The sequence below is a fragment of the Lutra lutra genome, chromosome 1, assembly GCF_902655055.1.
Source record: "Lutra lutra chromosome 1, mLutLut1.2, whole genome shotgun sequence".
Taxonomy (NCBI): Eukaryota; Metazoa; Chordata; class Mammalia; order Carnivora; family Mustelidae; genus Lutra; species Lutra lutra.
The window spans coordinates 46,953,184-46,970,740 of NC_062278.1; the positions used below are offsets into that span (position 1 = coordinate 46,953,184).

Consider the following 17,557-nt stretch of genomic DNA (forward strand, 5'->3'; position numbering starts at 1 on the left):
TTAACATTTTCTTTGCCAGGACAATGAATTATAGAATAAACCTAATATGATTTGAAAGTAAAATTAATTCTTTCACCTTATTATGGAAACCTCATAGAAGTAAGGAAATTTTCAAATAGATAAGAATTAGAGAGTTATAGACTTTTAAAGAGAGTCTATACTTTCCCCTTCAGTGTGGCTCTTTTTTACATAGTTCTTGTCAGGAAATCTGCAGAAAAGAATTCACCGTGTTTGCCAAGACCCACACCTAACTGTTGTATTCTTAGAAGAGTGTGAATAAGGATAATCTGGTACTTGCAGTGACTTGACAGCAATGTGCTTATTTGATGATAACTGCCAGTGTGACCAGACTCTTTGCTGGTGTTTCTTGGTGTCTAAAATCAATCCCAAATTTTGTCTTTTTCCACTGGAGATGAAGAACTCTGTTCCTCAATATAGCCTCCTTTTTAAAGAGAGAAACTCCAGGTGCCTTTTTATAGAAAATATCCCAATTCTTCTCTATATTTTTACTGTTCAAAGATTATTTTTATCAGAACTGAATTTTTCACAAATACTGTTATTCTTTCTTTTGAATTACCAAATGGGAGGTTTGAGATATTTTAGGCTAGCACATACAGGGAATCTTCAGCTATGTGGAATTGGTGTAGAAGTAAATGTATATGTTGGAATGACACCCACTTGGATGATCTTGTCATCAAAGCCCGGAAGCTGTGAATCCAAGAGTGGTAAATAGTCCCTTGAATGGTTATATATTTAGATCAGCTGTTTGTAAATGGGTAGACCCTGTTTTAGATACTAAGGGAGACATAAAACATTTTATGTTCAGACTTGTGCATAATTTGTCATTGATGAAATACACTGTGATGATGAGGATTGAGTTTTTTTTTTTAAATTTTTTAATTTTTTCAGCATAACAGTATTCATTATTTTTGCACCACACCCAGTGCTCCATGCAATCTGTGCCCTCTACAATACCCACCACCTGGTGCCCCCAACCTCCCACCCCCCACCCCTTCAAAATTCTCAGATCGTTTTTCAGAGGAGGACTGAGTTTTTTTCTCTTGGGTCTCCACAGGACCCAGCCTTCTCCCTTGCTTCCCAGGCTCATAAACCTCATGGATCCATTTGTAGTTAGGGGCTGTTATCTGCCTTGACTGTCTTTATGTTAGTCATTGCCTATTACTGTGGTTCATCTTTTCTCATTTGATTTACCTTTTAAACAGATTTTATAATTTTTACTATTTACATTAAATCCACATTTTCAAAACACTGGTTATTTTTTCAACTGTGGTTCCATTTGTAATGTTTCATTCACCCTGACTTTGATAGTCCCACTTGCAATCTCAAGAAGAGCAGGAAAAAAAAATCCCTATTAATCACTTTAGAATTATGAGCCTCTAAAAAAATTATGAGCCTGTAAAATGTTAAAAACATTTTTGGTTAACCACATAATTGTATACATGTGCATGTTTAATGGGGGCTCTCAGATCCATTCCAAATGTGCAAATAAGCTGGCTAGTGTTTTTGTTTCTTCTCTAGTCTTGAAAGAGTGGTTATTTTAGTTTCTCAAATATGACACCAGAATTAGAAGATCTATGTGTGATGGAGCTAAGAATGATAATGCAGAAGGCACTAAATAAATATTTGTTAACTGAATGAATGATTATGTTCACATATGACAATTTATTGGGAAAGTTAAAGATTCTATTAGGAATTTGGAGTGACTTTGAAGAATGTAAAGTCAAAAGGGTCTTTTAGGAACCTGAGGAGAATTTGTTGAATATAGACTCAAATGACATAATGGTAATAGAAAATAGCTGAAATGGGATTTTAAGTTACTCTCTCATTATTCTATACAGTAATGTCTTAGAGAGAGAATGATATATATCAATACCAAATATATAGTCCAGTTTTTATTCAATAGAAAAGATATGAAAGAGTGCCTGAGATAAGGTGAAAATACATCTGAACCTGAACCAGTGTCTCTTCAAGTATTTTACACACACACACACACACACACACACACACACACACACACATACATAAATTAGTATATACACACATTTAAAAGTCTTTTTAATGAATTTTACTTCCTGAAACTACTTATATTTAACATTATTAGTGTGTTTTAAAAAAGAGTAACTCTAAACTTTAGTATTTGTTGAGTAAGGGCCATCAGAAATAGAGGGATATGATATTGACATATAATACAACTTTTCCTGATCCTTGATTAAGTTTTTCCTTTACCTGGATGGGAGTGGAGGAGATTATGCTGAGTGAAATAAGTCAAGAAGAGAAAGTCAATTATCATATGGTTTCACTTACTTGTGGAGCATAAGGAATAGCATGGAGGAAATTAGGAGAAGGAATGGAAAAGTAAATTGGGGGAAATTGGAGAGGGAGATAAACCATGAGAGACTTTGGACTCTGAGAAACAAACTAAGGGTTTTGGAGGGGAGAGGTGGGAGGTTGGGTGAGCCTGGTTGTGGGTATTAAGGAGGGCATATATTGCATGGAGCACTGGCCGTGATTCATAAACAATGAATTATGGAATACTGAAAAAATAAAAGAAAATAATTAAAAAAAAAGAGTTTTTCCTTTACATAGTCTCTCCTGGTAGTGATCAGCCCCTGTGCATATGATGGAGACAAACAAGACGTGGGTGACCGGGTTCATTCTCACAGGACTTACAGATCTTCCAGGGCTGCAGGCCCCCCTGTTCCTGGTGTTCTTGGTCATCTACCTCACCACCATGGTAGGCAACCTTGGACTGATTCTTCTCATCCGGAAGCATCCCCATCTTCACACCCCCATGTACTTACTCCTTGGCAGTTTGGCCTTTGCAGATGCTTGTTCCTCATCCTCTGTGACTCCCAGGATGCTTGTTGACATCTTAGACAAAAGTCAAATGATATCCCTCTTTGAGTGCATGGCCCAATATTATTTTTTTGGTTCCAGTGCCACCACAGAATGTTTCCTCCTGGTAGTGATGGCCTATGACCGCTATGTAGCCATATGCAACCCCTTACTTTATCCAGTGGTGATGTCCAACAGGTTCTGTACTTGGTTGATAAGTTTGTCTTATGTAATTGGTTTTCTGCATCCCATAATTCATGTAGGGTTATTATATAGGTTAACCTTTTGCAGGTCCAATATAATACCTCATTTCTACTGTGAAATTTTGCTGCTATATATAATTTCTTACACTGACCCATCTATTAATGCACTGGTGGTTTTCATTTTTGCTGCTTTTATACAAGCTTTTACTTTCATGACCATCATAATGTCTTATACCTGTGTCCTCTTTGCCATCCTGAAAAAGATGTCCAAAAAGGGCAGGAGTAAAGCCTTCTCCACGTGTAGCGCCCACCTTCTCTCTGTTTCCTTGTTTTATGGCACTCTCTTCTTCATGTATGTGCGTCCTGGGTCCAGCCCAGATCAATATCAGGATAAAATGTATTCACTGTTCTACACGATTATCATCCCTCTGCTCAACCCCTTTATTTATAGCCTAAGAAACAAGGAAGTTTTAGGGGCACTGAGAAAAATTATAAAGAAATAAACATTTTTCAGGAAAACTTTCACTATTCCTTACATTTTATTCTGTTTAAATAAAGCATGGGTCCTTGGGTTTAGCACATAGTAGGGCCTTAATATACTTGTTAAATGAATGAATAAAAAATTCAGAGTAGATAGACTTGTTTTTATCCTATGTTCTTGTGATCATCAAAATAATTAATGAGCATGGTAAAGACAGGTTCTATTTACTTTGTGCTCTTATTGTTTATAATCCATCCTCAAGGATAAAAATGAAACAGAATATCCAAATTATTGTATCTTTGTAACTTTAATGAGCTTTGTGTTTCCAAATACACACATTTAAAAACTTTTTGAACTTATATTCTTTTTTTTTTAATTTGAGAGGGAGAAAGAACATGAGTGGGGAGACAGGCAGAGCAAGAAGAGAGAAGACTCTTTGCTGAGCATGAGGTCCAAAGCAGGGCTTAATACCGTGATGCTGGGATCATGAACTGAGCAAAGATCAAGAGTTGGACACCCAGCCAACTGAGCCACCCAGGTGGCCCTGAACTTATATTCTTTTATAGGAAGTATTAACTTGTGTAAATCCTCTGTTTAGAAACTACTCATGCCCTCCTAGATAATTCTTGAACTAGTAATTTTCAAGAGTTTGTAGATATAAATATCTTTGATAGATGTTTATAATGATGCAAACACTATATATGCCAAAGTAATATTGCTAGAATAAATATGACAACATATATTCCTCATTTAATATGAATATATCTAGGAGGTTTGTAAGTAATTTTGAAAATTAACTTATATTTGCATTGTATTCACTGAAAGATACAACACTTTAGCAATTAAATACTTAAAATAATTACTTCCTGCAATATAATGAATAATTCTGAGCTCTTTAAAAATTTCTACTTTTTAATTTATTGAATAATCTCACTAGGCACCTTCTTTCCAGCACAAATATACCAGTTGAATACATTCCCCCCCCCTCCCGCCCCCAGAATTGACAACAACCTGAAATAGCGGGTGTGCTTGATCATCTTATAATTATGTAACTTAAACCATTTTTTTTTCCTTACAAAAGTCTTCTGTGTTTTCTGTCTGGCTTTCTGACTTTATTACATATAGACTTGTGAATACTGTAGTGAAAAATAGGAAAAGATATCCCCATATTCATGACACATCCCTATTATTTTGATTTGAGGATAGACACAATTTGTTGTCTCATGGAACAGCAAAGCCGGCAGTGGGGCTGACGGGCTTCAGCACTGTGTGTTTGGGGCTCAGTTTCCTCAGACTCTGCTCTTCTCACTGCATCCGAGCCCCGCTTCTGCTGTGTGGGCTCATTCGAACCATGTTGCTCTCTGTGAGTGCCAAGTCTCTGTTAACTTTCTGTCATTACCACTTTACACTCCAGAGCAGTGGCAGAACTTTCTCTTTTTCTCCCTTTATGTGCGATGCAGACTGTTTTAGGTATTGGCTGTGTATCATTGTTATCTGTCTATATATGTCAATATATGTCAATGTCTTCTTTATTTTTTCAAACAACACTGTTACTAAGGTGGGGTGTAATCCAGTAGCAAATTGTTACATTCTCCATGTTTTTGTCAGCACAGGTGATATATAGCTGAAATGCCATCTTCACAGTCACCCTGGAGAAACAACCACAGAAGTTCCATAGTCCTTGGGGATAAATTTCTTGCAAATATTAAACCATGCAATTTAAATATCCCATTTTAGGGACACCTGGGTGGCTCAGTCGGTTAAGCAACTGCCTTCAGCTCAGGTCATGATCCAAGGGTCCTGGGATTGAGTCCCACAGCAGGCTCCCTGCTGGGCAGGGAGCCTGCTTTTCCCTCTCCCTTTGCTGTTCCCCCTTTTGTGCTTGCTCTCTCTGACAAATAAATAAATAGAGTCTTTAAAATAAATAAATAAAGATGCCATTTTATGTTTCTTTTCATGGTATTTAAAGTTGGAAAAAGCTAGTTCTTGACTGTTTAGGGATTCTTTAAGTGGAGACTATCTAAATTTATTTATTTCCTCCTTTTCACTAGGGATATACCAGGTTTGGTGATCTCACCTCTTCTTGTTTTCTTCTATGATTAGAGGGTCTTATACTTTCTACCCTGTTACAAGGAGGACATGTCCTAAAAGGGGACAAGTTTACGTCTTCTGGCCCTGGGAGGTTATAAGGAAGACAGAGGATGGCAACAGTAGAGGAGGAATGAGATATGTTGTTTTTAATTTCCCCCTCTGGAGAGGACTGGTATTTGGAAGGCAGGGAGGCAAATTAATAGTATGAGGTATTGTATTCTCTATTGCTGTTAAATAACCATGAATAGTGGCTTTAGAAATATATACACATATTATATTAGTTCTGTTGTGCAGAAGTCTGACATGAATTTCACTAGACTAAAATCAAAGTAGGGTGAATTCCTTTCTGAAAGGTTTGGGTATCTTTGTTTCTTCCCCTTTTCTGACTTTGAGAAGTTGTCTACATCATTTGGCTCATGGGCCCCTTCTTGTAGCTTCAAAGCCAGCAAGGTTGCATCTCTTGGTACCTGCCTTTTATTGTCACAGTTTCCTTAGACCCTGATTCTTCCCCCTCCCTCTTCCACTTTAAGGACCTTTGTGATTACATTAGACCTTTCCAGATAATTCAGGAAAATCTCTTTATTTCAAGGTCAGCTGGTGAGCAACTGTCATTCTGTCTACAGCCTTCATTCTTCCTTTTTTTTAAAGATTTTATTTATTTATTTGACAGAGAGAGAAAGAGAGATTACAAGTAGTCAGAGAGGCAGGCAGAGAGAGAGGGGGAAGCAGGCTCCCCGCTGAGCAGAGAGCCTGATGTGGAGGCCGATTCCAGGACCCTGAGATCATGACCTAAGCCAAAAGCAGAGGCCTAACCCGCTGAGCCACCCAGGCACCCCCATTCTTCCTTTTCATGCAACCTAACGTATTTTCAGGTTCATGTCATTGATGGCAGTTATTTTGCCCATCATAAGTAGCCTTAGAAGAGAAGAACTTTTGCCTAGATTCCCATTTCAGTCAGTGGAAAAAAACCTATTTCTCACTGTGTTCCTTCCATATTTGGCTACATCACAATGAACTTTTTCCTGCAGAGTGTGCAGGCAGGACAGCCTTGATGTTTAGTTCTGGAGGATGCTTCCCATTACTGCATTGAATGGCCAACACCTGGAAATTCCTGCAGTGTTTGAGAGTGGCTGAGAGACTTACTCCTCAAAAGTGACTGTAGAGGATGGGTTGGGGCATGTAAAGAGAGGGTATAAAAGAGGGGCTAAGGGGTTACCAGACCAAAGAAAGCTGGAAGAGGCAGAAAGCCTTTCAGGATAGACAAGCCCTATTCCATTTAAGAGACCAGATCACAAGTTCCAACAGACTTTGGTGCAAAAGCTGAAAACACGAACAGTCCATAAGAGTGTGAGGTTATTAGTAGGACAAACCATTTTAGGGACCGTCTTTCTACTTCCAACATTTTACATGCTACTTCCCCATGCCCATATTTTCATATACCATCTCAGAGACAAAGATGGAAAAGATTTAAATTAATTTCTTTTCTGCTATGTAGAATGCAGTGGATATTGCTGTACCTATTCCATGCATTGCTCAACAAATCATTGACTAGAGTCGTAGATCTAGGTCATCTCCAGGCTGAAGACATCACCTCATGACAGAAAGAATGGGAGGTAGCAAGACGAGGGACAAGGAATTAAATCCCCTTCTTGGACTCTGAATTTTTGAGACTCACTTTTTCCTGAGAACAGACCAATTCCAACAGTGATAACTCAGTTCAGAGAGATAGCCTGGGATATATTTGTGAAGACCAGATGTGGGAGGACATGACCAGAGTCTCTAGTCAAGTGTGAAAAAGAACCTGAAGCTTGTCAGGCAGCAGCCAAAGCCAGTGTGGGAAATCCTGTGAAATTAGCAAGTGAAGTCATATTAATCTTCCAACAATCAGCTCATCCAGTACCTGTTTTCACTCAAGCCAGACAGGTAAGGCAGAGATGGGGCTACAAATTGGGATAAGGAATGAGCATGTAGGAGAGGAGAACCCACAGAGAAATTGGGGTTGGGGTGACATTCTACACTTTCTGACATCTTATCAGAGACAACTGCCAAATATCCAGATATTTCAGACCCACCCTATATCTGTGCCTACACAAGGGTAGCCTTGCTGGCCACATAGTGAGATCCCTGGAATAGAGACAGGCTAAACACTGGGGTTGGGGACAGCTTCTGAACATCCAATATCCAGTTTAACTCAGGAAAATGTTGTTAATCTGTAACATAGTCAGAAAATCAGATTAAGGACAGAGGTATTCTTGCGGTGGATAGATCCCTCAAAAAAAGTAAGTCTTTTGAGTGGCGTAAAGTTTACCTTAGTAAAGAGAATGTAATGGGTTAAGAGGACAGAAGGAATATTTATTTGGGGTACATTTTGTAGAGCACAGGGTGGTTCATTTATATTGACAATATTATGTTGATAAAGACTGGATTTTGTGCAAAGTTCATGTTCTCCAGAGGATGACAGATAAATCCTACAAAAATTGCATATTGTCAATGTGTAATTATAACATGTGCCAAAATACTAAAAAAATTATTGGTTTCCAGACACAGAACAGCTACACCTGGATTTGATGGAGAGACCAGAGTATCAACTGGAGATCCTAGCTTTTTCTTGGATTACAGGCTAGATGGGAATTGGATTTGACTCCCTTGGGAAGATGTTGAAAGTATTGTCTACAGGGGAAGGAGGGTAAAACAGGTAAATGAGAATCAGAAACTATAGTCAAATCAGGAGAAGAAACTGTTAGGTGACCTCCAAATCTATTTTCTTTTCATCCTAGACACACAGACCCCCTTTTCAGTTGACTATAGTGATATGATTGAGTTTAGTATTGAAAGTGATGTATATCACTTACATTTCTGGGTCATAAGAACCTCACATTTGGAATCCCCTTGAACTTTCCCATTTTAGCTTGATTCAAATGAAAACACAAACCCTGAAGGAAATCATGTGTGAAAAATGCTTGAGTGACAAGTTGGAAAGAGTTTGCTACTCTGAATCATCAAATGGAAGGAACAGCTGTTCAGTTAAGAACATGTACTTCATACTTACATAAAGGAGAACTAAACTTCTATTATGTCGATCCAGTAAAATATTGGCTATTATTTGTGAATTCAATTAGTGTTACTGTAAATAATATATGCATGTAATACAAAAAACCTTCCTCAACTGTATACAGTTAATTACTGGGTCTGTTTCTCAGAAATATCCAGAAATGGATATTTAGGATTACCAATTTTAGTTGTTATTCTATGTGGAATGAGAAGCTATTTATACATGTCGAGTGGGGAGAATGTGTAGGGGATGATGGTGAAATGGTGTGCATTTTATAAAAATCAGTCTGGCATCAGTGTGGAAAATGGAAAATGAAGTGGATGACTGTGTAAGCAGATACAGATAGTGTTGCTAGGAATTTATTTAATAAGTCCAGGCAGGAGATGAATGCATTATGGATTTTAGGATTAACTGTACAAATAGTTGGACTTAAGACATCTTTGGTACATAACATCTAGAGGTAGTAGTCAAAATGGAATTGAGGAAGAAGTTAGTTTCATGAATATGTTCCTGATTTATGGTGTGCACAAATACTTGTTTGCAGACCCTATTCCCTGAGACAGGGAACATTGGAAGAATACCAGGTTTGGGGATGGAATGGAGGAAGATCTTAATTTCAGATTTGGATATGTTAATTCTAATGTACCTTTGGGATTTTCAAGTGGACAAGAATGTATTTGGGTAGTGGGACCATTAAAAGAGACAAGAGGAAGGAAAACAAGCTTATTCTAAACTCTATTCGGTGACATTTTATAAACATGCCCCTATGGTAAACCCTGAGGACAGAATGTACCGTTTTAATTGTTATAACTATTGGTGTGTAGATGATTTGAGGATTAGCTCACAAGGCCCAGTAGAACAACTTTGACTTCACCCTATTGGGAATCCTTCTGAAGCATTAAGGGAATTTCCGAATTTTTTAAAGAGTAGATTTGCAGATTGCAGGAAGAAATGGTATCTATTTCCAGTTTGGAGTTTCTAAGGAAAATCAATGCACAAATAATACTGCTTCACTTTTGTACCTTTTATGTTACTTCAAGAAAACATTTCCAATTTCCCATGATTTACAGGAAGTAGGTGAGAGAGCAGAGATTTTCATTAATATAGTGTTGCAATTTGTCTGTATGATAACAAACACCTAAGTAAGAAATTAACATCCTGGAAAGGACTTTTTTCTTTTTAAATCAGCAACCAAAATCTAGACAGACAGAAGTAAATGTCTGTCTGAACATGTATATTTTGGTTAGAATTTTTACTCGATAGATAAATAACACATTTTGGAGGGAGTTTTTATTTTTCATTTTTAATTTTATTTTATTTTTTAAAGATTTTATTTATTTATTTGACAGAGAGAGAGAGAGAGACCACAAGGAAGCAGAGAGGCAGGCAGAGAGAGAGGGGGAAGCAGGCTCCCTGCTGAGCAGAGAGCATGATGTGGGTCTCAGTTTCAGGACCCTGAGACCATGACCTGAGCTGAAAGCAGAGGCTTAACCCACTGAGCCAGCCAGACATCCCTGGAGGGAGTTTTTAAATAATAAACTTTGGTTAACAGAAGAAAGAAAAATAGAAAAATTCAATAATTGTGGTAAGAAAAATTCAGAGTTCATTTCATAACGTGAAGTTTGCTTAATTGAGATATAAGCTAAGCAGCTCAAATCTAACTTATTTGTAACTTTTTCAGACTGGGAACTTCTGGTCTAAGGTTTGTTGCTAAGTACAACACAAATTCTTTAATTTCATGAAATCACGAGAATATGGGCTAAAGTCACTGGTGGTAACTTCAAAATTGCTCCTTGTCTCATTTATCACATAACTTGAGAAAAAAAATTCACAGAGATTACTAACTGGTCAAGTTACACGCTATAGGAAATAAAACTAGGAAAACCAACATTTAGTTATTTGAGACTATAATGTTGGACCAGTGTATGCAGAGCAAAAATCTCCTATGTTCTAAATTTTCAATATTTTGTCTGTGTTGTATATATTGGGGTTCCTGGTGGGTATACACTCAAAAGTAAAAATTCTAAAGCTCATAAATTCTTCCTTTATTTTTAGTGGGGTTAGAATAAATATCTCACAGTCTTCTCTTATGCTGATCACTGATTCATTGAAAAAGAGCCTTTGTTCCTATTTCTACATTAAACAAACTCAATTTTTCAAATATATTCTAATGGTAAAAAAAATTTTTTTGTGTTCTATCAGTACTGAGAGATACGACTATAAAATTATAAAAATGTTTTTTTAATCCCAGGAAATACCATAACAATCTGTATATCTGAATGTTTTCCATTTTCTTTTTATGGTAATATAAAAGAAACTGTATTCACTGGAAAACTCCTTTTTAGACTTCTTTCAGAGACTATTTATAAATCATGAAAAAAAAATCCATGTCATTACTTCATACAAACACCACATGTTAAATTCACAACAGTGACTAAAAAGTAAGTATGGAGAAATAAGATTAATAAAAATATTACTAAAATTGAAAAAAACCCTCTAAAAAACTCTTGTTCTATTTGAATCCCTATTTTATACAATTACAGGTAATTTTGGGGTATTAAAAAAATTGTATCTACACTCAATGGTTAAAAGTTGTCTCCCATTGACAATTTCTAAAAGAAAATGTTAATTTCTCTGAAGACTATTTCTGTCCTTAACTGATATATACATGCAAAAATTAACAGATAATTGCATCCTAATTTTATAATGCACTTTTCAGTGAAAATCTTGAAAAAGAAAACAATAGGATTTCATCATTCTTGTTTCTTTTCCCCATTATTAACATGTTGGAGACTCTTTCACACATCTCTTTATGTATGTATAAAGGCCTACATAGACATACACACAAATAAATCAATTACATAATTTTATGTGAAAGAGATCATAATATATATGCTGCTGTTCTCATAGAACTTTTATTTTGACTTCTCTCTTTTCCTCTTCTCCTTTTCCCTCATTTCTACCTCTACTTCTATTCTAGAAAGCCCAATGCTATCAACTTAATTTCTAATATCCACATTTTTTCCAGGTAGAAGATTTAAAAATGCATTGCTCATCTTACAATAATGAAATCTTATTTACACTTCTCTGTATCATATTCTTCTCAGGTAAAAATTACATCATGAAAATTCCCAGTTCAAGTGGAATGACTCCTTTTTTCATGGCTGAATTGTATTACAAAACATAAGTGTACATAAATATGATTTATTTAGCCATCTCACTGTAGATGTGTCTGGTCTTTGCCACCTTGAAAAATAATTCATTGGATATTCTTTGTATATCTATCTTTGTATAGTTGTGCTTTTATTTCTAGGGTATATGTAAGGCAAAATTGTAAGTCAAAGGGTATATATATTTATTAAAAACTTAAATGGTATCATATAAAATTGCTCTTTCTAGAAGACTGTTGCAATTCATAGATCCACAAATAACATGAAAGGAGCACTTTTCTCACCTCAGTCAGCAGTATTTATTCACTTTAATTTCTGCTAATCTGATATGTGAGAAAGGAAGTATCTGTGTATGTGTTTGTGTGTGCATGCCTGCACTTGCACATGAGTGTTTATGTGTGACACATAGAAAACTAGGCATCTTTTCATTTTATTTGTTGGTTATTCATCTGTAAACTTGCTTGTTCATATCCTTTATTCATTCTTCTTTTAGATTGCCTTTTTCTTATCTATTTTTATGTTATTCTTATATTACGTATTATGTCATTCATAAATCTGTATCTTCCATATACACTGTAAAATGTATTTCCTAACCTATTATACGCCCTCTGACTCTGTCCAATACTCTTTTCTGGATAAGAATTTCTCTAATCACTATGTTATATTGTTGTTTCCCAAATTTCTTAGAAAATATCCATGCTGTGAGTTAGGAGCCTAACCTTGTTCATATCCAGACAGATAGCCAAGAATGGCAGCACAATCCATTAAATCCATCATCTTTCTCCTACTGAACTGAAACATCGTATTGTCTTATGCCACATTTCTGTATATAATGGAATCTATTTCTGAGCTGGCTGCCTATTATTGCATTGACCCTCTTGTGTATTCTTATTCCACTATATTAATGTTTTGATTATTATACCTTTATGTTGTAGTTCAGTAGAAATTAAGGTACTCTTGACTGTTCTTAACTATTTACATTTTTCTTGGGTAAAATGGGAAATTTCTTTCTTTCATATAATGCTTAGATGAGCATATACAGTTCTTAAAACCTCTGTTGGATTGAGAAGGATTTGTATTTAATTTTCTTGTTACTTTAGGTGAATTATCATTTAAAACTTTTTATTATGGAAATTTTTGAATGTATATTAAAGGACATATATAAAGGTAAAAATTTAAAAATTGGTGATCATATGAGAAGCACCTTTTAAATCAGTTACACAAAAAAATACACAGTTTTTATGATTATTTTGTGACTGTTTCAACAATATTTTTCTTTTATTTTACCATCTGGACAGGTTGGATATGGCAGAAGAAAATAAGACACTCGTGGTTGAGTTTGTTCTCACAGGACTCACAGACCTTCAAGGGCTGCAGGTCCCCCTGTTCCTGGTGTTCTTGGTCATCTATCTCACCACCATGGTGGGCAACCTTGGACTGATTTTTCTCATCTGGAAGCATCCCCATCTTCACACCCCCATGTACTTATTCCTCAGCAGTTTAGCCTTTGCAGATTCTTGTACTTCATCCTCTGTAACTCCCAGGATGATTACACATTTTTTATCCAAGAATCATGTGATATCACTTTTTGACTGTATGGCTCAATTTTATATTTTTGGTTCTAGTGCCACCACAGAGTGTTTCCTGCTGGTAGTCATGGCTTATGACCGCTACATAGCCATATGCAACCCTTTGCTTTATCCAGTCTTAATGTCCAGGAACCTCTGTACTCAGTTCATTGGTGTTTCATATTTCATGGGTTTTCTACATTCAGCAATTCATGTGGGTTTGTTATTTAGATTAACTTTCTGCAGGTCCAATGAAATACATTATTTCTACTGTGAAATTTTACAACTTTTCAAAATTTCTTGCACTGATCCTACAGTTAATACACTTCTGGTTTTAATCTTTTCGGCCTTTATACAAGTCTTTACTTTTATGACCATCATGGTTTCTTATATCCTTATCTTCTTTGCCATCATGAAAAAGAAGTCTGAAAAGGGCAGGAGCAAAGCCTTCTCCACATGCAGTGCCCACCTGCTCTCTGTTTCGTTGTTCTATGGCACTCTCTTCTTAATGTATGTGAGTCCTGGTTCTGACCACACTGATGATCATGACAAAATGTATTCCTTATTTTACACAATAATAATTCCTCTGCTAAATCCTTTTATTTACAGCTTGAGGAACAAAGAAGTTATAGGTGCCTTGAGAAGAATAATGAAGAAATAAATAGTTGCCAATTTTCAAAATGTTTCTTTTTTATCATCTGCTGAAAAAACACCCCAAGTCCTGACTGCCATTCCACCAGAAGGCTAATGGTCAGAGGAGTTAATAAAGTGTGTGTGAAGCATCCCAGTTTCCCAATAAGCTTTCTTGGAATGGGTCCAGTGAAAGTTTGGGAACATTACCTCTAGAACTTGCTTAATTAGAAATATTGTGCTTTATTTTTATCTGAAGCATTTAGTTTTTGCAAATTGGTTATTTTCTAGGATTTTCCAAAATTTCAGATAGATACAGACAATTATGGAGAGAAATAGCTGTAATAGAGGCTGGCATATAGATTTAGTCTTTTAGTTCATGAATGAGCCCAGCCCATTGTTCTGCACTTGCAAATCAATAAGGCTTTGTTGTTTTCTGCCACACATAGTTACTTCAGTTGACTAATAAAATAAAATTCTGCTTCTTGGAAAAATATTTCTTAAGAAGAAATGTACTGTTTGGTGATAAAGTTAAGAAAAAAATGAAAATTTCTAAAGAAAATTGTGGATGTTAGGAAGAAAATGAAAGTTGGCATGAATTAAAGAATGAGATATCAAAATTAACCACAGCTCAGAGCTGTAATTTCATGCACTGTTTTTATTTTTTTTTAAATCAGGGATACTGCATGCAGCATGATATTCAATAATTTATAAATTTAGGAATATTTGAGTGCAATATAAAGCAATTTGGATCAGCCTCGCGGTTGCATTCCTATCAGTTTTAGTTAGAGTAACCAAGGAAAAGGCAAGAAGGTTATATCAGAGATAAGAACCTGACTTTGCATATAGAGATATACAATTATCAGTGAATTTTCTTTCACTAATTTACTTCCAATTCAGGGATATGATCACTTAAAAGATATATATACATATATATATTTCTATATGTATATATTCAAATTTACTTTAGAATTATATAGGCATAGCTGTTTTAAGTCTTCTTTTGGCAAAACAATGATATTCCTTGAACAGTCTGTTTTTTTTTTTCCTTTTTGAATACACTCACTTAGGAAAAACAATTATACAAAATGAGAATTAAGTTTAAGTTGTAGAAGAATGAGAATATGCCTGTTGTTCTAGTATTTTTAAAACACTTTAGATCTTGCCAATAGTTCCAACAAATATACTAAAAGTATTATAGGCATATGATAAATATCTCTTATCACTTAAATTTATTTAATCTCTCATATAAACATTGTTGGAAAAAGTCAACTTGTTTGTATGGTCTTAAAATTAATTTCAGTTGGTCCCCATTAACAAAATTTCTTTTAAAAATATTCCGCATGATTAAGTTTATTCTTTTTAAAAACCGTCTCTAGTTGTAGGGTGATTTTCAGCAATTTCACAGTATTTGTGACTCATTTTACAAGGACTTTAAACTACATCTTTCTTTAACATTTTAATCTTCTTTTTGATTAAACCCTTTTTCTATAATTATGATTGATCTTTTAAAAGTAATTCTAAAATGCTTTTTATTATTTACATAAATGTAAGTATATTTGTTTCTTAATGTACATGGAACCCATTTTACTTGAAATGTCTTCAAAAACAATCATATGCTATGATATTTACACTCTTTTACTAGCTTCATAATTGCACAAGTAATGCATGATTTTATCAGGATTATTTTCAGTAATATCCTGGGTATTATATTACTTTGAAAGTAAATGGTTAAGAGTTGAGCTGTAATATTTTATGCCAGTTTGAGGACCCTCTAAGAAACTGATATTTATACAGTCTTCCAAAGCCAACCCAATAGATACATTAACTTGGGATAAATTAGATTCCTCATGAGGTTAGTATGAACTTATTACTGATCCAAAATGCTCTTAAGTATGTTGTACATCAAGTGTGTCAAGTTTATCAAGATTGCTCATTGTAGAGCCTGTTTTTATGGTATGCAGCTGCACTAAAATTGGATGTGAGGCAAACATCCCTTTAAGTGCTTGGTTATAAGCAAGTTACCTAAGCTGGGAGACCCCCAACATGGTACCTTTCCTGTGCTGAGTGATCTGTGCATACAAGAGTTTGTATTCAGTGAATGAGGCTTTGGAAACTATCAGAATATTCAAAGCTTCTGTCATGTGACTGTTATGCATGCTGCTGTTTTACTTGTTCTGTATTCTTGCTTAAGCTACATGAACTTGGGTAATAAACTTGGGTAAATAAACAGTGGATAAACCTATTTTATCTTGTGAATTTGAAGTCATTCTACACTTGAAATTTACTTAAATGGCCCTTGTGAAGAAGGATGGGTAGGGGAAAAAAACTCTTTTGAGACTTTGGTGCTGGGATAGCTGAAACTAACCCCTGGTTCATGATAGTGGAAATTTTTTTTTTGAGGCAAATTACAGTATATATCTTATCAATGGAATTTAAGTTACATAGTTTCAAACATCTAGGATTTAGCAAAATGGTTTGGTTAATAAACCACTTTGGAAAACAGTGTGGAGATTCCTTAAGAAGTTAAAAATAGAGCTACCCTATGACCCTGCAATTGCACTACTGGGTATTTACCCCAAAGATACAGATATAATGAGAAGAAGGGCCACCTTTACCCCAATGTTCATAGCGGCAATGGCCACAGTTCCCAAACCATGGAAAGAACCAAGATGCCCTTCGATGGACTAATGGACAATAAACAAAGACAAATAGGGATAATGGCTAGAAACATTGCTTGTTGGTTATCAATAGCATTAACAAAATGGTAATTCTATCAGAAGAACACAAAGAAGTAGACTGACTTAGGAGAAATGAGACAAATATATAAAATAGAAGATGAGTCATAAAGTTTTTTGCTTGGCTGATATTATATTCACCTGGAAGCCAACATATTCACTGTCCTTGAGAATGAAGGACAAAACCAGGTTACCATAGAGATGGGGGGACATTGTTAAATAAGTGGGACATTTTTCCAATAAATAAACACTAGAAACCTGATGATTTTTTGTTAGTCCAGACACTCAAACCACATGATCAAGGGAATTGTATTTCAATGATAGAAAATCCATTGAGTTTGAATGAAGATGATTAAATGGCCTGATGAATGTGGACTTTAGTATACATTTTCTTTCTAAATAATGATACTACCATGGTTAAGGTAGAAATCTAACAAGCTTCCATTGAAAAGGGTAACTGCGCTTTTTTTTTTTTAATGATTAATGCTTTTTAAGAAAAATTATTTTATTTTTTCAGTGTTCCAAGATCCATTGTTTATGCAGCAAACCCAGTGCTCCAGGCAGTACATGCCCTCCTTAATACCCACCACCAGGTTCACCCATCCCCCCACCCCCCTCACCCATCCCCCCACCCCCCTCTTTCAAAAACCCTCAGTTTGTTTCTCAGAGTCCACAGTCTCTCATGGTTTATCTCCCCATTTTTTTTTAACCTAATGATACATAAAATATCCCTGCAGAATTGGTAGTGGAAATGTTCTAGCTGGAGAT

General features: G+C 35.5%; 2 protein-coding genes across 2 annotated transcripts; both read left to right on the forward strand.

Moving 5' to 3' along the window:
• The first annotated feature begins 2,613 nt into the window (after positions 1-2,613).
• On the forward strand, positions 2,614-3,562 carry LOC125108995 (olfactory receptor 5AC1-like). The gene has a single exon (XM_047745579.1). The coding sequence runs from the start codon at positions 2,639-2,641 to the stop codon at positions 3,560-3,562; it is 924 nt and encodes a 307-aa protein (XP_047601535.1). The 5' UTR covers positions 2,614-2,638.
• Positions 3,563-13,158: 9,596 nt separating this feature from the next.
• Positions 13,159-14,082, forward strand: LOC125109053 (olfactory receptor 5AC1-like). The gene has a single exon (XM_047745705.1). The coding sequence runs from the start codon at positions 13,159-13,161 to the stop codon at positions 14,080-14,082; it is 924 nt and encodes a 307-aa protein (XP_047601661.1).
• The last annotated feature ends 3,475 nt before the right edge of the window (positions 14,083-17,557 follow it).